Source organism: Heterodontus francisci, chromosome 8, assembly GCF_036365525.1.
Source record: "Heterodontus francisci isolate sHetFra1 chromosome 8, sHetFra1.hap1, whole genome shotgun sequence".
Taxonomy (NCBI): domain Eukaryota; kingdom Metazoa; phylum Chordata; class Chondrichthyes; order Heterodontiformes; family Heterodontidae; genus Heterodontus; species Heterodontus francisci.
In genome coordinates, this window is record NC_090378.1 from 6919791 (window position 1) to 6943520 (window position 23730).

The following is a 23730-nucleotide window of genomic DNA, read 5'->3' on the forward strand; positions in this document are numbered from 1 at the left end:
AATTACATAAGTCATCTGTTCCGACAACAGTCTGTACACACTCCTCTATTGTTCTCATGCTGTGGAGTCCATCACATCATTTACGTTCAACGAAGATCATTGCCAAGTTAGGCTGGTGGATTCGATTCTATTGTCAGTGTGGGTATAAGTTATAATTTTTCTCAAGCTCCTCGTTCAAAACCTCTCCTCATCTTAAAAACCTCCATTATTTCACCACTTAACCTTCTCTTTACCAGGGAGAACCGTCCAAACTTTTCCAACCTCTCCTCATCCCTGGTAACATCCTGGTAAACCTATCCTTTCTAAAGTGAAGGGAAATTCCTCACTGATTTCCCACCCCCCCCCCACCCCCCCCACCACCTCAACCTCCCCCGGGTGACCAAAACTAGACTGGGAGATCACTCTGAGTCTGATAACCCCTTGCAGTACCTTCCTGTTGTCGGATCTTCCTGTTGAAGGAGGTAATCTCTACACCAGCCAGGAACAGATCTTGTTTAACAAATTTGATCGAATTTTTTTGAAGAAGTAACATGGAAGATAGGTGAGGGTAGTGCAGTTGATGTGGTCTACATGGATTTTAGCAAGGCTTTTGCCAAGGTCCCACATGGCAGACTGGTTAAAAAAATAAAATCCCATGGGATTCAGGGAAATGCAGCAAGGTGGATACAAAATTGTCTCAGTGGCAGGAAACAAAGGGTAATTGTTGACGGGTGTTTTAGCGACTGGAGGGCTGTTTCCAGTGGGGTTCCACAGGGCTCAGTACTGGGTCCCCTGCTTTTTGTGGTGTATATTAATGATTTGGATGTAAATGTGGGGGGTATGATCAAGAAGTTTGCAGACAGCACAAAGATTGGCCGTGTGGTAGATAGCGAGGAGGATAGCTGTAGGCTGCAGGAAGATATTGATGGTCTGGGCAGATGGCCAGAAAAGTGGCAAATGGAATTCAACTTGGAGAAGTGTGAGGTGATACATTTGGGGAGGTCAAACAAGGCAAAGGAATACACGATTAAAGGGAAAATACTGAGAAGTATAGATGAAGTAAGGGACCTTGGAGTGAATGTCCACAGATCCCTGAAGGTAGCAGGACAGGTCAATAATGTGGTTAAGAAGGCATATGGAATCCTTTCCTTTGTTAGTCGAGGTATAAAATATAAGAGCAGGGAGGTTATGCTGGAACTGTATAAATCATTGGTTAGGCCACAACTTGAGTACTGTGTGCAGTTCTGGTCACCTCATTACAGAAAATTGCACTAGAGAGGGTACAGAGGAGATTTATGAGGATGTTGCCGGGACTGTAAAAATGCAGCTATGAGGAAAGATTGGATAGGCTGGTGTTGTTCTCCTTAGAACAGAGAAGGCTGAGGGGAGATCTGATTGCAATGTACAAAATTTTGAGGGGCCTGGATAGAGTGGAGGTGAAGGGTCTATTCACCTTAGCAAAGAGGTCAGTGACAAGGGGGCATAGATTTAAAGTGATTGGTCGAAAAATTAGAGGGGAGATGAGGAAAAACTTTTTCACCCAGAGGGTGGTGGGGGTCTGGAACTCACTGCCTGAAAGGGTAGTTGAGGCAGAGAACCTCAACTCATTAAAAAGGAGTCTGGATATGCACCTCAACTGCCGTAATCTGCAGGGCTACAGACCAAATGCTGGAAGGTGGGATTCAAATAGGTGGATCGTTTTTCAGCTGGCACAGACATGATGGGCCAAGTGGCCTCTTTCTGTGCCTTAAACCTTCGATGATTCTAACGGGTCCAGCTCTCGCTTGAAGGAATCCAGCGAGTCACTTCAATGTCATTCTTCATCTTATTGAGTGTCTACCCAAGGTTATTCCAGACTCTTGGATTTTTTTTGAACATGTCATATGAATCCTCTCAAAACATTTTGTGACTGCTTAAGAATGGGCAATGCATCTTTCTTTCAGGGTCATCAAGGGCCACCTGGATCTCAAGGAGCACCTGGACCTAAGGGGGAGAAGGTAATCCTTTAGTATTGTGTTGTCATTCTTACACCAGCAGTCAGCAATATCAAGATTGTGTCCCAACAGCTGAAAGTTAGTACTTTTCAAAACTATTTCTTGGATAAAAATAACCAGAATTAGGTTGTGCAAAATATTCCAGCTTTGATCTGGTTTAAATATCTCCAACAGTCAAGCAATAACAACTTGCATTTATATAGCATCGTTAATGAAGCAAAATGTCACTTCATAGGAGTGTAAATCAACATAATTTGACACCTAACCTTGTGAGAAGTTATTAGGGCAGATGGCCAAAAGCTTAGTCAAACAAGAAGGTTTTGTGGAGAAGACAGAGGTTTAGAGAGTTGGAGAGTTTCAGGGAGGGAATTCCCAGAGTTTAAGGCCCAGGCAGCTGAAGGCACAGCCATCAATGTTGGAGCAATGAAAATCAGGGATGAGCAAGAGACCAGAATTGGAGGAGTGCAGAGATCTTGCAGAGTCCTTATTTGAGCACACTTACACTGCACATTGTGCCTGGATTGTGGCTATTGCAAGCTTATCCGGATGTTTTCAGTCAAAGTAAGAGTAACATGTAACAGAAATTTAAAGATGATTCTTAATTTATGTAACACAGATCCTATTTGACTGCTATGAATTAATATTGCCTATTATTAATAGTAATCTATGTCCCTTTTCTTTCCCTCATAGGGATATCCAGGAGAAGACAGTAATGTTATTGGACTCCCTGGGCCTCTAGGTGAACCAGTAGGTCATGCTTTTCTTAGCAAATATGGTTCAGCGTTGTCTTTCAGTATATGTTCCTTCACATTACCTGAATTTCACTGGAGGAATTTAATGGCACAGATTTGATAAGGTGGAAAACTGTCAGATTCCTGGTGGTGCAGTTTTTGCAACAGTAGTAATTTGTGACTTGCCGACTGTCTCTGTGGTGAATTCTCAGTCAGCCATGACACTTCAGGAGACAGTTCTCCACCGAGTGGAGCATGCCGAGGAGCAGAATCCAACTGAAGCTGGTCTGATACTGAGGGTCTCAGTAAGTCGGCCATATTCTCATAGAATCACAGAATTGTTACAGTGCAGAAGGAGGCCATTCGGCCCATCATCTCCGCACTGGCTCTCTGAATGAGCAATTCACTCAGTTCCATTCCCCTGCCTTCCCCCCGTAACCCTGCACATTCTTCCTTTTCATATAACTGTCTAATTCCCTTTTGAATGCTTCAATTGAACCTGCCTCCATCACGTTCTCAGGCAAGCGCATTCCAGACCTTAACCACTTGCTGCGTGAAAAAGTTTTTCCTCATGTCACTTTTGCTTTTCTTACCAAATACTTTAAATCTGTGGCCTATCATTCTCGATCCTTTCACGAGTGGGAACAGTTTCTCTCTGTCGACTCTATCCAGACCCCTCATGAGTATGAATACCTTTATCACCTCATCTCTCAACCTTCTCTTCTCCAAGGAAAACAGTCTTAACTGCTCCAATCTATCTTCATAACTGAAATTCCTCATCCTTGGAACCATTCTTGTGAATCTTTTCTGTACTCTCTCCAATGCCCTCACATCTTTCCGAAAGTGCGGCACCCAGAATTGGACACAATACTCCAGCTGAGGCCGAACTAGTGTCTTATACAAGTTCAACATTACTTCCTTGCTCTTGTACTCTATGCCCCTATTAATAAAGCCCAGGATACTGTATGCTTTATTAACTGCTCTCTCAACCTGCCACCTTCAATGACTTATGCACATATACACCCAGGTCCGTCTGCTCCTGCACCACCTTTAGAATTGTACCCTTATTCTATATTGTCTCTCCATGTTCTTCCTACCAAAATGAATCATTTCACATTTCTCTGCATTGAACTTCATCTGCCACCTGTCTGCCCATTCCACCAACTTGTCGATGCCCTTTTGAAGATCTACACTATCCTCCTCACAGTTCACAATGCTTCCAAGTTTTGTATCATCTGTAAACTTTGAAATTGTGCCCTGTACACCAAGGTCTAGGTTATTAATATATATCAGGAAAAGCAAGGGTCCCAACACTGATCCCTGGGGAACTCCACTACAAACCTTCCTCCAGCCCGAAAAACATCCATTAACTACTACTCTTTGTTTCCTGTCACTCAGCCAATTTTGTATCCATGTTGCTACCATCCCTTTTATTCCATAAGTTACAAGTCTGCTCTCAGGTCTGTTGTGTGGCACTGGGCTGAATTTTACGCCGTCCCAGCAGGTCGGATGGTGGAATGGGTGCGGTGTAAAATTGAGCGGGAGGCTCCGTGAGGCCTTCCCGCCCCGCTCCCACCTGCGGCCAACTTTACGGCGATCGGGTGGGGGGGTGGGGGACTGCCCGCCTGCCCAAGGCCAATCAAAGCCCTTAAGTGGCCACTTAACGGCCACTTAAGGGTCCTCGCCCGCCTCCACGGGTATTTTACCCATGGCAAGCTGGGCGTGCTGGGGACGTGAAAGGCAGCCCAGCGACAGCTGCCGGCCTCTCAGTGCGCCGGGGGTGGGGGGGGGATGCCATTGCAGTCGGGCACAGGGTGCCCGATTGAGGGCCGCCCCCTCCTCCCAACGCACCCCTGGAACCCAAGACGTCCCCCCTCCCCCCAAACGACTACCCTCGCTTTGCTGGCATGACCGATCCCCCCCAGCGACGCAACCCCAACATACCTTCGGTCCCGGTTCCATGGCCTCCTCCTCAGTTGGCTGGGCTGCAGTCCCAGCAGAGGCCACTGCTCCCAGTGGCGCTGCTGGGCCTAAGAGCTGCCGGCCCGCTGATTGGTCAGCAGCTCACTGAGGTGGGACCCGCTCCCTCAAGTGGGTGGCAGTCCCGCCTCGGGACAATTAAAGCCTGGGGATACGTAAAATGCAAATAATTTGTCCCAAATTATTTTTTCTAGAAGTTTTCCCACCACCGAAGTTAAACTGACTGGCTTTCTTTACACCCTTTTTTGAACAAGGTGTAACGTTTGCAAATCTCCAGTCCTCTGGCACCACCCCCGAGTCTAAGGAAGACTGAAAAATTATGGCCAGTGCCTCTGCGATTTCCACCCTCACTTCCCTCAGTATCCTTGGATGCATCTCATCGGGTCCTGGTGCTTTATCCACTTTAAGTACAGACAGCCTATCTAATACTTCCTCTCTATCAATTTTAAACCCCTCGAGTGTCTGAATTACCTCCTCTTTCAATATTGCCTGGATTGCACCTTTTTCCTTGGTAAAGACAGATGCAAAGCATTCATTTAATACCTCAGCTATGCCCTCCGCCTCCATGTGTAAATCCCCTCTGTGGTCCATAATCGGCCCCACTCCTCCTTTTACCACCCTTTTACTATTCGTATGCCTATAAAAAACTTTGGGATTTCCCTTAATGCTAGCTGCCAGTCTCTTTTCATGCTTTCTCTTTGCTTCTCTTATTTGCTTTTTCACTTCCCTCTGGACCTTCTGTATTCAGCCTGGTTCTCAATAGTAGTTTCTACCTGACATCTGTCATAAGCACACATTTTCTTCTTTATCTTAATCTCTTTTGTCATCCAGGGAGCTCTGGATTTGTTTGCCCTACTTCTCCCCTTCGAGGTTCATCTACCAGTTTTCCTGCCAGCTTTTGACTCCAATTTATTCGCCCCAGCTTCATTCTTACCCCATTGAAGTTGACCTTCCCCCAATTAATTATTCTTACTCTGGATTGCTCTTTGTTCTTTTTCATAGTCAGCCTAAACCTTATGATACAATGATCACTGTCCCCTAAATGCTCTCCTACTGTTACTTGATCCACTTGGCCCATCTCATTCCCAAGAACCAGGTCTAGAATTAGAACATTACAGCGCAGTACAGGCCCTTCGGCCCTCGATGTTGCGCCGACCTGTGAAACCATCTGACCTACACTATTCCATTTTCATCCATGTGTCTATCCAATGTCCACTTAAATGCCCTTAAAGTTGGCGAATCTACTACTGCTTCAGGCAGGGCATTCCACGCCCTTACTACTCTCTGAGTAAAGAAACTACCTCTCACATCTGTCCTATATCTATCACCCCTCAACTTGAAGCTATGTCCCCTCGTGTTTGCCATCACCATCCGAGGAAAAAGACACTCACTATCCACCCTATCTAACCCTCTGATTATCTTATATGTCTCTATTAAGTCACCTCTCCTCCTCCTTCTCTCCAACGAAAACAACCTCAAGTCCCTCAGCCTTTCCTCGTAAGACCTTCCCTCCATACCAGGCAACATCCTAGTAAATCTCCTCTGCACCTTTTCCAAAGCTTCCACATCCTTCCTATAATGCGGTGCATGGGTAATGACAGTCTCGCAGAGGAAAAGAAAAATATTATTAGCAATTATAGAATCACAGAATGATAGAGCACAGAAGGAGGCCATTCGGCCCATCGTGCCTGTGCCTACCCTTTGAAAGAGCTATCCAGTTAGTCCCACTTCCCTGCTGTTCCACTATAGCCCTGTAAACTTTTTCCCCTTCAAGTATCTATCCAATTCCCTTTTGAAAGCTATTCTAGAATCTGCTTCCACTGCCCTTTCAGGCAGCACGTTCCAGTTCATTATAACTCACTCTGTAAAACAACTTTCTCCTCGTCTCCCCACTGGTTCTTCTGCCAATCTGTGTAAATATTAAGTTGACCTAGAAATCCCTGATTTCTAGTACATTCTTTGCTATAAACTATTTGTGCAATTTTTGAATCAATGACTAGATGTGAGGACAAATAAAGCAAAGCAAAGACAAAAATAAAATTGGCAAAAAAACTTACAGCATCACATATTGTATAAAATAAAAACAGAAAATGCTGGAAATACGGTCTGGCAGCATTTGTGGAGAGAAAAATAGAATTAATGTTTCAGATCAATGATGGTCAATTCAGTTCTGATAAAAGGTCGTCAACAGCAATTTATTTTCACCTGAAATTTATGTAAAGGAACTTTGTGTTGCAGGCTTAGTTAGAGATGATTGTTGTGTTCTATGTAATTGGCAACAATTCACTACAAATAACTCTAAAGATAGCACTGACTCTTAATTTGTTTGCATGTTTTCTCTTAAGACATTATAAAAGAGAACTTGGAGGTTACCTATCAAGCTAGCTTCCTATAGACTTACCTCCCCAAGGTAAGGTAAGTTCTATTAAAAAGCTTTGCTTGTTGGATAACCTTGTCAAGCCACACCATTCCAATTTTTTTTTTGTTTTGTAAATTAATTTCCTTCTTTCATCAAATGTCAGACCCAAGTTATTTCTTAGGGTGAGTGGAGGTATTTTTACACAACATCTACAACTTCAAGCCTTGTGTTAATGGGCAGCAATGTGTACCCAAGTTGTGACATATAACATGTCAGCTTTGTCTTCTAATTGACTACTTAGATGGGATTTGTGTTTGAGCGGCTGTCTCCCGTGACAATCAAACAACCTGTTTCAACACGGTTGTGCAAACTTCCAGATTCAAATTGGGATCATGTTAAAGATACTGCAACATTGAAGTAGAGGATGTATCTCAGAGAACAAAATAGTGCTTTATTTCAAAAAATTATTTAAGATGGGAGCGAGAGAGAAAATGGAGAACTACAGACCTGTTAGTTTGACGTCCATAATAGGGAAAATGTTAGAATCAATTATAATGGATGAGATAACTGGACACTTGGAAAATAATGATATGACTGGGCAGAGTCAACATGGATTTGTGAAAGGGAAATCATGTTTGATAAACCTGTTGGAGTTTTTTTGAAGATGTTACTTGTAGCATAGATAAAGGAGAACCAGTGGTTGTGGTGCATTTGGATTTTCAGAAGACTTTTGATAAGGTCGCACACAGGAGGTTAGTAAACAAAATTAGATTTGGAGGAAAGTATAGGTGGTCTGATTAGCAAGTTTGCAGATGACACTAAGATTGGTGGAGTAGCAGATAGTGAAGGGGACTGTCAGAGAATACAGCAGAATATAGATAGATTGGAGAGTTGGGCAGAGAAATGGCAGATGGAGTTCAATCAGGGCAAATGCGAGGTGATGCATTTTGGAAGATCCAATTCAAGAGTGAACTATACAGTAAATGGAAAAGTCCTGGGGAAAATTGATGTCCAGAGAGATTTGGGTGTTCAGGTCCATTGTTCCCTGAAGGTGGCAACGCAGGTCAATAGAGTGGTCAAGAAGGCATACGGCATACTTTCCTTCATCGGACAGGATATTGAGTACAAGGGTTGGCAGGTCATGTTACAGTTGTATAAGACTTTGGTTCGGCCAAATTTGGTATACTGCGTGCAGTTCTGGTCGCCACATTACCAAAAGGATGTAGATGCTTTGGAGAGGGTGCAGAGGAGGTTCAACAGGATGTTGCCTGGTATGGAGGGCGCTAGCTATGAAGAGAGGTTGAGTAGATTAGGATTATTTTCATTAGAAAGACGGAGGTTGAGGGGGAACCTGATTGAGGTGTACAAATCATGAGAAGTATAGACAGGGTGGATAGCAAGAAGCTTTTTCCCAGAGTGGGGGATTCAATTACTAGGGGTTACGAGTTCAAAGTGAGAGGGGAAAAGTTTAGGGGGGATATGCGTGGAAAGTTCTTTACGCAGAGGATGGTGGGTGCCTGGAACGCGTTGCCAGCGGAGGTGGTAGACGCGGGCACGATAGCGTCTTTTAAGATGTATCCAGACAGATACATGAATGGGCAGGAAGCAAAGAGATACAGACCCTTAGAAAATAGGCGACATGTTTAGATAGAGGATCTGGATCGGTGCAGGCTTGGAGGGCCGAAGGGCCTGTTCCTGTGCTGTAATTTTCTTTGTTCTTTTTTCTTTGTTTATGAGATTAGGGGTAATGTACTGCAGTGGATTGAGAATTGGTTAACAGACAGAAAACAGAGAGTAGGAATAAACAGGCCATTCTCAAGACGGCAGGCTGTTACTAGTGGGGTACCGCAGGATCAATGCTTAGGCCACAGCTGTTTACAATCTATATAAAAGATTTGGATGTGGGGGACCAAATGTAATATTTCCAAATTTGCGGATGACACAAAACTAGGTGGAAATGTAAGTTGAGGAGGATGCAAAGGCTTCAAAGGGATTTGGACAGGCTAAGTGAATGGGCAAGAACATGGCAGATGGAATATAATGTGAATAAGTGTGAAGTTATCCACCTTGGTAGAAAAAAACAGAAAGACAGAGTATTTCTTAAATGGTGAGAGATTGGGAAGTGTTGATGTCCAAAGGGACCTGGGTGTCCTTGTTCATGAGTCACTAAAAACTAGTATGCAGGTGCAGCAAGCAACTAGGAAGGCAAGTGGTATGTTGGCCTTCATTGCAAGGGGATTTGAGTACAGGAGTAAAGATGTCTTGCTGCATTTGTATAGAGCCTTGGTGAGCCCATACCTGGAGTATTGTGCACAGTTTTGGTCTCCTTATCTGAGGAAGGATATACTTGCCAACGAGGGAGTGCAATGGAGGTTCACCAGACTGATTCCTGGGATGGCGGGATTGTCTTATGAGGAGAGATCGTGGAAAATGGGCCTGTATTCTCTAGAGTTTTGAAGAATGAGAGGTGATCGCATTGAAACTTACAAAATTCTTACAGGGTGTGACAGGGTGGATGTAGATAGGATGTTTCCTCTGGCTGGTGAGACTAGAACAATGGGACACAGTCTCAGAGTAAGGGGCAGGCCATTTAAGACTGAGATGAGGAGGAAGTTCTTTACTCAGAGGGTGATGGATCTGTGAAATTCTCTAGCCCTGAGGGCTGTGGAAACTCAATCATTGAGCATGTTCAAGACAGAAATCAATAGATTTCTGAATACTAATGACATCAAGAGATATGGGGATAGTGGAGAAAATTCGTGTAGAGATAGATGATCAGCCATGATCTGTTTGAAAGGCGGAGCAGGCTCGACGGGCTGAATGGCCTACTCCTGCTCCTATTTCCTATGTTCCTATATAAAGGATGTGGCAGAGATCGATTAATATTCTGCTCATAGGGTGAGATGAAGAGGGTGAGAGGAGGCTTGTGTGGAGCATAAACACCAGCATGGACCAATTGGGCCGAATGGACTACTTTTGTGCTGCAAACACTATGTAATTCAATGTTGTATTTTTATCTACAATAATCCAGAAAGCAATGGGCGGCACAGTGGCGCAGTGGTTAGCACCGCAGTCTCACAGCTCCAGCGACCCGGGTTCAATTCTGGGTACTGCCTGTGTGGAGTTTGCAAGTTCTCCCTGTGTCTGCGTGGGTTTCCTCCGGGTGCTCCGGTTTCCTCCCACAAGCCAAAAGACTTGCAGGTTGGTAGGTAAATTGGTCATTATAAATTGCCACTAGTATAGGTAGGTGGTAGGGAAATGTAGGGACAGGTGGGGATGTGGTAGGAATATGGGATTAGTGTAGGATTCGTATAAATGGGTGGTTGATGGTCGGCACAGACTCGGTGGGCCGAAGGGCCTGTTTCAGTGCTGTATCTCTAAAACTAAAAACTAAAACAATATACATTTGGTACAGAAATTACTCAACCATTCATTTTGAACGTAGGATGTGATGGAGTGATTGTAGCTTTCTATGGAAGATTGAGTCAATGAATGACCTCCCATATTTTGACTTACCTTTGTAACTTTCTGATCTCCAGCCATTATTAGGCCATTAAGTCTTCGTTATGGATAATTACATCAATGTTATCAGTTAGCAAAGTGGTATTGTGCACAGCACTAGATCATGTAAGATGTCGTGAGACCATTCACAATTTGACCTTGACTCTCTGAATACCAGTATTAATTGCTAATGTCACAGTGATTAACATTGCATTGTGAATGTAGAGCAAACTGACATTCTGTACACAATATCTGGCCTGAAATTGAGTTTGTAATTGTTAGATAGAAATAAAAACATGAAGCAAGACAGACACATATGTGAGTAAAATATTTGAGCAGAAGCACTGGTGAGGGTGAGTATAAGGAACAAACTCATTTAATTTCAGACACAAATGTCTCAACATGGAGGATATGACAGGATAGTCATTATTGAGACATGGTTACAAGATGGTCATGACTTATAACCTAGTGTATTTAGTTTCAAGGTCTACAGGATTAATGGGTGAAATGGTAGAGAGGAGGAATAGCCTCAGTGAATAAGGATGAAATCACTTCTATTCTATGCGAGGTTATCACAAGTGGTAAGCAGGCAGTGGAGAATTTATGGAATAAATAGAAAAGGATTTAAGACTGTAATGGGAGTCATGTTTAGACCCCTGGTAGCAGCTTTGTTGTGGTAAAATGTATAACTGCAGAGATTAGACAAGCATATAGCAAAGGGAGAATGCTTTTGATGGGGAATTTTAACTTTCATATCAATTGGGATAAACAAACTAGCTCGTTTCACAAAGGTGGTGAATTTCTTGACTGTTTAGGATAGTTTCCTGCAACAATATGCCCTAGAACCAACAAAGGGGCAGGCTGTATTAGATTTAATAATGAGTAAGGAGACAGATTTAGTTAACAGACTAACTGCGAGTCAACATTTATCTAATAGCAATGATAAAATGATTAGTTCGAGATGGTGTTTGAAAGGGAGATATGCAAAACAGCTACTCAGATTCCAGAATAGGTCAGGCTGACGTCAATGTGATGAGACAGAGACTGTCCACAGAAAACTGAGCAAATCTGGTAATCAGAGAGAATGCTTCCACTTGTGGGGAAGAGCATAGGGACGCACAGTGCCCCCGCGTTGGCTGTGGTGGGGAAGAGACGGTCGCCCACCTCCTCCTGGAATGTGCCTTTGCAAAGCAGGTGTGGAAAGAGATGCAGTGGTTTTTGTCAAGGTTCATCCCAAGCAGCTCTGTAACACAGGAGTCTGTGCTCTACGGGCTGTTCCCAGGGACGCACACCGAGACAAACATCAACTGCTGCTGGAGGACTATCAATTCGGTGAAAGACGCCCTTTGGTCTGCCCGAAACTTGCTGGTCTTCCAGCGCAAAGAGTTGTCCACCGCCGAATGTTGCAGACTGGCACATTCCAAGGTCCAGGACTACGTGCTGAGGGACGCACTAAAGCTTGGGGCAGCCGCAGCAAAGGCTCAATGGGGAAAGACCACAGTGTAAGGTTCCCCCACCAAGCTGGACTGAGGGGCTGGATCCATGGGAAACCCCTCGAACTGTATCGTTAATATTCTGAATTGCTGTAAATGTAAAACTGTAATTGACATGACAATTGTGAAACGGAAGGGTTGGGAAGAAACTCATGACAGTATTGAAGGAAACTGATCTCCCTTGCAATGTTTGTATTTTTTGGTGCTGTTTGGAAACTGTTTGGCAATGTAATTTTTACAGATTTTTATGAATAAAGTATATTTTGGAAATAAAAAAAAAAAAAAATAGGGACGCACACCGAGACAAACATCAACTGCTGCTGGAGGACTATCAATTCGGTGAAAGACGCCCTTTGGTCTGCCCGAAACTTGCTGGTCTTCCAGCGTAAAGAGTTGTCCACCACCGAATGTTGCAGACTGGCACATTCCAAGGTCCAGGACTACGTGCTGAGGGACGCACTAAAGCTTGGGGCAGCCGCAGCAAAGGCTCAATGGGGAAAGACCACAGTGTAAGGTTCCCCCACCAAGCTAGACTGAGGGGCTGGATCCATGGGAAACCCCTCGAACTGTATCGTTAATATTCTCAATTGCTGTAAATGTAAAACTGTAATTGACATGACAATTGTGAAACGGAAGGGTTGGGAAGAAACTCATGACAGTATTGAAGGAAACTGATCTCCCTTGCAATGTTTGTATTTTTTGGTGCTGTTTGGAAACTGTTTGGCAATGTAATTTTTACAGATTTTTATGAATAAAGTATATTTTGGGAAAAAAAAAATAACTAGAGACCTCCAAGATCATCTTCCGGTCCAGAGTCCGCTCCATCGAGCAGGATGAGACGTGCTCGCGTTACTTCTTCCAAAAGGAACACAGAGAGGGCTCTGTTATCAGCAGCCTGAAGGAAGAAGATGGCTCGGTAACGTCTTCGCAGTCCGACATACTAAGGATCAGCAAATCCTTTTATGCTGGGCTGTATGACGTGAAGCCCACAGACAGCAGAGCCTCCCAGTCCTTCCTGTCATCTATCACAGAGGTCCTAGATGACAGCAGGAGGGAGAGACTGGACAAGCCGCTAATTCTGGACGAGCTGACAAAGGCCGTCGAGTCTTTCGAGACGAGTAAAACCCCCGGGAGCGACGGCTTACCGGTCGAGTTGTACTCGGCCCTGTGGGACTGGGTCAGCCCGGACCTGCTGGAAGTATACGAGAGTATGCTCCTGGCCGGCAGCATGTCAGAGACCATGAGAAAAGGCATCATCACCCTCATTTACAAGCAGAAGGGGGAGAGGGCAGAAATCAGAAATTGGCGGCCCATCTCACTGCTTAATGTTGATTACAAGATTCTGTCCAAAGTCATAGCCAGTCGAGTCAAGTCTGCTCTGGAGTTGGTGATTCACCCCGATCAGACCTGTACTGTACCCAGCAGGAAGATCTCTGATAGTCTCGCGCTACTCAGGGATACGATCGCCTACGTACGGGACAGGACGGTGGACACCTGCCTCATCAGCCTGGACCAGGAGAAGGCTTTTGACAGGATATCGCACACCTACATGATGGACGTGCTTTCCAAAATGGGGTTTGGGGAGGGAATCTGCAATTGGATCCAACTGCTCTACACAAACATCAGTAGCGCAGTGTCAATCAACGGGTGGGAATCTGAAAGTTTCCCGATCAAATCTGGAGTCAGACAGGGCTGTCCTCTGTCCCCGGTCTTGTTTGTTTGCTGTATTGAACCCTTTGCTGAGTCTATTAGGAAGGATGCGAGCATAAGAGGGGTGACAATCCCAGGCAGCGGAGGCACTCAGGTCAAAACCTCCCTGTACATGGATGACGTCGCCGTCTTCTGCTCGGATCCGCTGTCCGTGCGCAGACTGATGAGCATCTGCGACCAGTTCGAACTGGCCTCGGGAGCCAAAGTTAACCACGGCAAGAGCGAGGCCATGTTCTTTGGGAACTGGGCTGACCGATCCTTTGTCCCCTTCACCGTCAGGTCAGATTACCTGAAGGTGCTGGGGATATGGTTCGGAAGTGCCGAGGCGTGCACCAAAACATGGGAGGAGCGAGTAGCCAAGGTACGACAAAAGTTGGGCATGTGGGGGCAGCGATCTCTCTCCATTGTGGGTAAGAACCTGGTCATCAGGTGCGAGGCGCTCACGTTGTTGCTCTACGTGGCGCAGGTCTGGCCCATACCCCACTCCTGCGCCGTGGCAGTCACCCGAGCCATTTTCCGCTTCGTCTGGGGATCTAAAATGGACCGGGTCCGGAGGGACACGATGTTCAAATCTCTGGACATGGGCGGGAAAAATGTACCCAACGTGGCCCTCATCCTGATGACCACCTTCGTGTGCGGCTGCATCAAGCTATGTGTAGATCCCCAGTACGCAAACTCCAAGTGTCACTACGTGCTGAGGTTCTATCTGTCCCCGGTGTTGCGAAGGATGGGCCTGGTCACATTGCCGCGGAACGCTCCGTGCAGTTGGGACGTGCCGTACCACCTATCCTTCGTGGAGCAGTTTCTGCGGAAAAACACCTTTGACTACCGGTCCATCAGGAATGTCCTCAAGGCCCTACGGGAAAAGGAAACGGTGGATCCTGTCGGATGGTTCCCCGAGCAGACCGTCAAAGTCATTTGGCGGAATGCCTCATCACCAGAACTTTCAAACAAGCACCAAGACGTAGCTTGGCTGGTGGTGAGAAGGGCCCTCCCCGTCAGATCCTTCATGCACACCCGAAGTCTCGCCCCCTCCGCACAATGCCCCCGCGTTGGCTGTGATGGGGAAGAGACGGTCGCCCACCTCCTCCTGGAATGTGCCTTTGCAAAGCAGGTGTGGAAAGAGATGCAGTGGTTTTTGTCAAGGTTCATCCCAAGCAGCTCTGTAACACAGGAGTCTGTGCTCTACGGGCTGTTCCCAGGGACACACACCAAGACAAACATCAACTGCTGCTGGAGGACTATCAATTCGGTGAAAGACGCCCTTTGGTCTGCCCGAAACTTGCTGGTCTTCCAGCGCAAAGAGTTGTCCACCACCGAATGTTGCAGACTGGCACATTCCAAGGTCCAGGACTACGTGCTGAGGGACGCACTAAAGCTTGGGGCAGCCGCAGCAAAGGCTCAATGGGGAAAGACCACAGTGTAAGGTTCCCCCACCAAGCTAGACTGAGGGGCTGGATCCATGGGAAACCCCTCGAACTGTATCGTTAATATTCTCAATTGCTGTAAATGTAAAACTGTAATTGACATGACAATTGTGAAACGGAAGGGTTGGGAAGAACCTCATGACAGTATTGAAGGAAACTGATCTCCCTTGCAATGTTTGTATTTTTTGGTGCTGTTTGGAAACTGTTTGGCAATGTAATTTTTACAGATTTTTATGAATAAAGTATATTTTGGAAAAAAAAAATAACTAGAGACCACCTATCCTTCGTGGAGCAGTTTCTGCGGGAAAACACCTTTGACCACCGGTCCATCAGGCAGTGGTCCGCACGGAATGTCCTCAAGGCCCTACAGGAAAAGGAGACGGTGGATTCTGTCGGATGGTTCCCCGAGCAGACCGTCAAAGTCATTTGGCGGAATGCCTCATCACCAGAACTTTCAAACAAGCACCAAGACGTAGCTTGGCTGGTGGTGAGAAGGGCCCTCCCCGTCAGATCCTTCATGCACACCCAAAGTCTCGCCCCCTCCGCACAATGCCCCCGCGGTGGCTGTGGTGGGAAGAGACGGTCGCCCACCTCCTCCTGGAATGTGTCTTCGCAAAGCAGGTGTGGAAAGAGATGCAGTGGTTTTTGTCGAGGTTCATCCTAAGCAGCTCTGTAACACAGGAGTCTGTGCTCTACGGGCTGTTCCCAGGGACGCACACCGAGACAAACATCAACTGCTGCTGGAGGACTATCAATTCGGTGAAAGACGCCCTTTGGTCTGCCCGAAACTTGCTGGTCTTCCAGCGCAAAGAGTTGTCCACCACCGAATGTTGCAGACTGGCACATTCCAAGGTCCAGGACTACGTGCTGAGGGACGCACTAAAGCTTGGGGCAGCCGCAGCAAAGGCTCAATGGGGAAAGACCACTGTGTAAGGTCCCCTCACCAAGCTGAACTGAGGGGCTGGATCCATGGAAAACCCCTCGAACTGTATCGTTAATATTTTCATTTGCTGTAAATGTAAAACTGTAATTGGCATGACAATTGTGAAATGGAAGGGTTGTGAAAAAACTCATGATAGTATTGAAGGAAACTGATCTCCCTTGCAATGTTTATATCTTTTGGTGCAGTTTGAAATTTTTTTTTTAGAACATTACAGCGCAGTACAGGCCCTTCGGCCCTCGATGTTGCGCCGACCTGTGAAACCATCTGACCTACACTATTCCATTTTCATCCATATGTCTATCCAATGACCACTTAAAAGCCCTTAAAGTTGGCGAGTCTACTACTGTTGCAGGCAGGGCGTTCCACGCCCCTACTACTCTCTGAGTAAAGAAACTACCTCTCACATCTGTCCTGTATCTATCACCCCTCAACTTAAAGCTATGTCCCCTCGTGTTTGCCATCAACATCCGAGGAAAAAGACTCTCACTATCCACCCTATCTAACCCTCTGATTATCTTATATGTCTCTATTAAGTCACCTCTCCTCCTCCTTCTCTCCAACGAAAACAACCTCAAGTCCCTCAGCCTTTCCTCGTAAGACCTTCCCTCCATACCAGGCAACATCCTAGTAAATCTCCTCTGCACCCTTTCCAAAGCTTCCACATCCTTCCTATAATGCGGTGACCAGAACTGCACGCAATACTCCAGGTGCGGCCTCACCAGAGTTTTGTACAGCTGCAGCATGACCTCGTGGCTCCGAAACTCGATCCCCCTACTAATAAAAGCTAACACACCATATGCCTTCTTAACAGCCCTATTAACCTGGGTAGCAACTTTCAGGGATTTATGTACCTGGACACCAAGATCTCTCTGTTCATCTACACTACCAAGAATCTTCCCATTAGCCCAGTGCTCTGCATTCCTGTTACTCCTTCCAAAGTGAATCACCTCACACTTTTCCGCATTAAACTCCATTTGCCATCTCTCAGCCCAGCTCTGCAGCCTATCTATGTCCCTCTGTACCCTACAACATCCTTTGGCACTATCCACAACTCCACCGACCTTCGTGTCATCCGCAAATTTACTAACCCACCCTTCTACACCCTCTCCCAGGTCATTTATAAAAATGACAAACAGCAGTGGCCCCAAAACAGATCCTTGCGGTACACCACTAGTAACTAAACTCCAGGATGAACATTTGCCATCAACCACCACCCTCTGTCTTCTTTCAGCTAGCCAATTTCTGATCCAAAGCTCTAAATCACCTTCAACCCCATACTTCCGTATTTTCTGCAATAGCCTACCGTGGGGAACCTTATCAAACGCCTTACTGAAATCCATATACACCACATCCACTGCTTTACCCTCATCCACCTGTTTGGTCACCTTCTCGAAAAACTCAATAAGGTTTGTGAGGCACGACCTACCCTTCACAAAACCGTGCTGACTATCGCTAATGAACTTATTCTTTTCAAGATGATTATAAATCCTGTCTCTTATAACCTTTTCCAACATTTTACCCACAACCGAAGTAAGGCTCACAGGTCTATAATTACCAGGGCTGTCTCTACTCCCCTTCTTGAACAAGGGGACAACATTTGCTATCCTCCAGTCTTCCGGCACTATTCCTGTCAACAATGATGACATAAAGATCAAGGACAAAGGCTCTGCAATCTCCTCCCTGGCTTCCCAGAGAATCCTAGGATAAATCCCATCTGGCCCAGGGGACTTATCTATTTTCACACTTTCCAAAATTGCTAACACCTCCTCCTTGTGAACCTCAATCCCATCTAGCCTAGTAGGCTGTATCTCAGTAATCTCCTCGACAACATTTTCTTTCTCTACTGTAAATACTGACGAAAAATATTCATTTAACGCTCCCCCTATCTCCTCTGATTCCACACACAACTTCCCACTACTATCCTTGATTGGCCCTAATCTAACTCTTGTCATTCTTTTATTCCTGATATACCTATCGAAAGCCTTAGGGTTTTCCTTGATCAAACTGTTTGGCAATGTAATTTTACATATTTTTATGAATAGAGTATATTTTGGAAATAAAAAAAAAAGAGACCAAGATGTCACGACGTCTTCAGCAAACCTGCAGACGGAGCGCAGCGCAGATACACATGTTCAAGATCGGACGTGTCTGCCCGTTCCAGGATTGACTTCCTGTTTGTGTCCCGTGCCGTCACGGTCGGATCCACCGACGTCAAGCCGCTGTTCTTCTCCGACCACTGCCTCTTACTGGCCGACTGTCACTTACAGGACGACCAGCGGGTTGGCAGAGGGATGTGGAAGCTCAATGCTACACTGCTGACCCCAGAGAACGTTGAGGAACTCAAAAGGGATTACAGAGGTTGGAGGACCGTGAAACCCGTCTTTGAGTCTCCAGTTCACTGGTGGGAAGCGATTAAGGAGAACATCAAGAGGTTCATCCACAAAGGTGTTCAGAGGGCGAGAGAGAGACAGAGGGAAATGTCCCGACTCCAGAAAAGTATGCAAAATCTGCTCCGGTTGCAGTCAATGGGGGTTAAGGTCAAGGAGGACCTCCAAGAGGTGAAGAGCCAGCAGTCCTCGCTCTATACCAAGGAGGCCTCCAAGATCATCTTCCGGTCCAGAGTCCGCTCCATTGAGCAGGATGAGACGTGCTCGCGTTACTTCTTCCAAAAGGTACACAGAGAGGGCTCTGTTATCAGCAGCCTGAAGGAAGAAGATGGCTCGGTAACGTCTTCGCAGTCCGACATACTAAGGATCAGCAAATCCTTTTATGCTGGGCTGTAGGACGCGAAGCCCACAGACAGCAGAACCTCCCAGTCCTTCCTGTCATCTATCACAGAGGTGTTAGATGACAGCAGGAGGGAGAGACTGGACAAGCTGCTAACTCTGGACAAGCTGACAAAGGCCATCGAGTCCTTCGAGACGAGTAAAACTCCCGGAAGCGACGGCTTACCGGTCGAGTTGTACTCGGCCCTGTGGGACTGGGTCAGCCCGGACCTGCTGGAAGTATATGAGAGTATGCTCCTGGCCGGCAGCATGTCAGAATCCATGAGGAAAGGCATCATCACCCTCATTTACAAGCGGAAGGGGGAGAGGGCAGAAATCAGAAATTGGCGGCCCATCTCACTGCTTAATGTTGACGACAAGATTCTGTCCAAAGTCATAGCCAGTCGAGTCAAGTCTGCTCTGGAGTTGGTGATCCACCCCGATCAGACCTGTACTGTACCCGGCAGGAAGATCTCTGATAGTCTCGCGCTACTCAGAGAAATGATCGTCTATGTACGGGACAGGAGGGTGGACACCTGCCTTATCAGCCTGGACCAGGAGAAGGCTTTTGACAGGATATCACACACCTACATGATGGACGTGCTTTCCAAAATGGGGTTTGGGGAGGGAATCTGCAATTGGATCCAACTGCTCTACACAAACATCAGTAGCGCAGTCTCAATCAATGGGTGGGAATCGGAAAGTTTCCCGATCAAATCTGGAGTCAGACAGGGCTGTCCTCGCCCCGGTCTTGTTTGTTTGCTGTATTGAACCCTTTGCTGAGTCTATTAGGAAGGATGCAAGCATAAGAGGGGTGACAATCCCAGGCAGCGGAGGCATTCAGGTTAAAACCTCCCTGTACATGGATGACGTCGCCGTTTTCTGCTCGGATCCGCTGTCCGTGCGCAGACTAATGAGCATCTGCGACCAGTTCGAACTGGCCTCGGGAGCCAAAGTTAACCACGGCAAGAGCGAGGCCATGTTCTTTGGGAACTTGGCTGACCGATCCTTTGTCCCCTTCACCGTCAGGTCAGACTACGTGAAGGTGTTGGGAATATGGTTCTGAAGGACCGAGGCGTGCACCAAAACCTGGGAGGAGCGAGTAGCCAAGGTACGACAAAAGTTGAGCATGTGGGGGCAGCGATCTCACTCCATTGTGGGTAAGAACCTGGTCATCAGGTGCGAGGCGCTCACGTTGTTGCTGTACGTGGCGCAGGTCTGGCCCAAACCCACTCCTGCGATGTGGCGGTCACCCGAGCCATTTTCCGCTTCATCTGGGGATCTAAAATGGACCGGGTCCAGAGGGACACGATGTTCAAATCTCTGGACAAGGGCGGGAAAAATGTACCCAACGTGGCCCTCATCCTGATGACCACCTTCGTGTGCGGCTGCATCAAGCTGTGTGTAGACCTCCAGTACGCAAACTCCAGGTGTCACTACGTGCTGAGGTTCTATCTGTCCCCGGTGTTGCGAAGGATGGGCTTGGTCACATTGCCGCGGAACGCTCCATGCAGTTGGGCCGTGCCGTACCACCTATCCTTCGTGGAGCAGTTTCTGCGGGAAAACACCTTTGACCACCGGTCCATCAGGCAGTGGTCTGCACGGAATGTCCTCAAGGCCCTACGGGAAAAGGAGACGGTGGATTCTGTCGGATGGTTCCCCGAGCAGACCATCAAAGTCATTTGGCGGAATGCCTCATCACCAGAACTTTCAAACAAGCACCAAGACGTAGCTTGGCTGGTGGTGAGAAGGGCCCTCCCCGTCAGATCCTTCATGCACACCCGAAGTCTCGCCCCCTCCGCACAGTGCCCCCACGGTGGCTGTGGTGGGAAGAGATGGTCGCCCACCTCCTCCTGGAATGTGTCTTCGCAAAGCAGGTGTGGAAAGAGATGCAGTGGTTTTTGTCGAGGTTCATCCCAAGCAGCTCTGTAACACAGGAGTCTGTGCTCTACGGGCTGTTCCCAGGGACGCACACCGAGACAAACATCAACTGCTGCTGGAGGACTATCAATTCGGTGAAAGACGCCCTTTGGTCTGCCCGAAACTTGCTGGTCTTCCAGCGCAAAGAGTTGTCCACCACCGAATGTTGCAGACTGGCACATTCCAAGGTCCAGGACTACGTGCTGAGGGACGCACTAAAGCTTGGGGCAGCCGCAGCAAAGGCTCAATGGGGAAAGACCACAGTGTAAGGTCCCCCCACCAAGCTGAACTGAGGGGCTGGATCCATGGGAAACCCCTCGAACTGTATCGGGAAAATTTTGTGTGCTGTAAAATTTAAAAATGTATATGGCATAACAAATGAAATGGATGGGTTGTGAGACAACTCATGATTGTATTGAAGGAAACTGACCTCCTTTGGCACTGTTTGTAATTTTTGACTTGGTGCTGTTTAGAACTGTTTGGTAATGTATTTTTCCCAGATTTTTATGAAAAAAGTATATTTTGGATAAACAAAACTAGAGGCCATCACTGTAAGATAATCATTAGGAAATCCAATCGGGAATTCAGAAGAAATTTCTTTCCCCAAAGACTGGTGAGAATGTGGTTGAAGTGAATAGTATAGATGCATTTAAGGGGAAGCTAGACAAGCATATGCGGGAGAAGGGAATAGAGGATTATGATGATAGATTTCGATGAGGAAAGATGGGAGGAGGCTGAAGTGGAGCATAGAAGCCAGCATGGACTAGTTTGGGCGAATGGCCTGTTTCTGTGCTGTTTATCCTATGTAATCCAAGTAACTGTTAATTTTGTCCTGGATTATCATTTCAAAAACTTTTCCTACCACTGAGCTTAAACTGACTGGCCTGTAGTTGCTAGGTTTATCCTGACATCTTTTTTTGAATAAGGGTATAACGTTTGCAATTCTACGTCCTCTGGCACCACCCCGATATCTATAGGGGATAGGCACTACCTGAACCCATCCTCACTCTCCAGCCTGACCGGTTTGATTTAATTTCTTGTATCTGGCTCCTGGAGATCCAGGTTTCTGTATATGTTGTAGTTGTGCAGTGAACTTTCTTAGCGTCAGACTCAATGATGAAGAGTGAGAACTAGAAACTGAGATCTGAGGTTAAGGAAGTTAAGAAAACTCTGGTGAATTGTAAGGAGCTGAAATAAGAATGAGTGAGTCGGTAACATAGCGTGCAACGTCAAGCTTAGGGTTTTAATTGATGAGACAGGTCTGATTACTAAAGTCTTTCCTTTGGATCTATTCATCCCTGGTTACTCTGTGTAAAGGTTTTCACACGCTGGTTGCAGAAGAAAGCTGCTTTTATGTTAGGTGCTTCTAATTTCCACCCTTCTCTCACCTTTACATGGTCCATCTCTGACACTTCCCTTCCCTTCCTCGACTTCTCTGTCTCCATCTCTGGGGACAGGCTGTCTACTAATATCCATTATAAGCCCACCGACTCCCACAGCTACCTCGACTACACTTCTTCACACCCTCCCTCCTGTAAGGACTCCATTCCATTCTCCCAGTTTCTCCGTCTCTGACGCATCTGCTCTGATGATGCTACCTTCCATGACGGTGCTTCTGATATGACCTCCTTTTTCCTCAACCGAAGATTTCCCCCCACTGTGGTTGACAGGGCCCTCAACCATGTCCGGCCCATTTCCCGCACCTCTACCCTCACCCCTTCCCCTCCCTCCCAGAACCGCGACAGGGTTCCCTTGTCCTCACTTTCCACCCCATCAGCCTCCATATCCAAAGGATCATCCTCCGCCATTTTCGCCACCTACAGTGTGCTGCCACTACCAAACGCATCTTCCCCTCCCTTCCCCTGTCAGCATTCCGAAGGGATCGTTCCCTCCGTGACACCCTGGTCCACTCCTCCATTACCCCCATCACCTCGTCCCCGTCCCGTGGCACCTTCCCCTGCAATCGCAAGAGGTGTAATACCTGCCCATTTACCTCCTCTCTCCTCACTATCCCAGGCCCCAAACACTCCTTTCAGGTGAAGCAGCGATTTACTTGTACTTCTTTCAATGTAGTATACTGTATTCGCTGCTCACAATGTGGTCTCCTCTAAATTGAGGAGACCAAACGCAGACTGGGTGACCGCTTTGCGGAACACCTCCGCTCAGTCCACAAGCAGGACCCTGAGCTTCTGGTTGTTTGCCATTTCAACACTGCCCTCTGCTCACATCTCTGTCCTGGGATTGCTGCAGTGTTCCAGTGAACATCAGCGCAAGCTCGAGGAACAGCATCTCATTTACCAATTAGGCACACTACAGCCTGCTGGACTGAACACTGAGTTCAATCATTTCAGAGCATGACAGGCCCCCCATTTTACTTTTATTTTTAGTTATTTTTTCTTTTTTACATCTTTTTTACATTTTTTACATGTTTATTTCATTTCATCTTAGTTTGTTCAGTTTGCTTACCCACTGTTTTTTTTCATGTTTGTACTTGCTGCTGTTCAATATTCAGTCCGTTAACACCCTATCTGTACTAATGCTTTGTCTTTCAACACACCATTAACATATTGTTTGCCTTTGCTCCATGACCTTTTGGTCAGCTATGTGGCCTTGTCCAATCTACACCTTCCCCTTTGTTATCTCTTGCCCCACCCCCGCCTCACTTGCTTATAACCTTTGACATTTCTAATATTTGTCAGTTCCGAAGAAGGGTCACTGACCCGAAACATTAACTCCGCTTCTCTTTCCACAGATGCTGCCAGACCTGCTGAGTATTTCCAGCATTTCTTGTTTTTATTTCAGATTTCCAGCATCCGCAGTAGTTTGCTTTTATTTATGTTCGGTGTAGTGGGTGTTCGTGGTTTGCATTTTGTGCCATTACTATTCCCAGCCTGATTGGAGATGATTGGGAGATCGTGCTGCTCTAAG

General features: G+C 46.6%; 1 protein-coding gene across 1 annotated transcript in view; it reads left to right on the forward strand.

Moving 5' to 3' along the window:
- Positions 1 to 23730, forward strand: part of LOC137373159 (collagen alpha-1(XXIV) chain) — a 351399-nt gene that overhangs the window by 247186 nt on the left and 80483 nt on the right. The window contains exons 41-42 of the mRNA XM_068038018.1: positions 1923 to 1976; positions 2664 to 2720. Of these exons, the coding sequence (XP_067894119.1) occupies positions 1923 to 1976; positions 2664 to 2720 (111 nt within the window). The remainder of the gene's footprint in view (positions 1 to 1922; positions 1977 to 2663; positions 2721 to 23730) is intronic.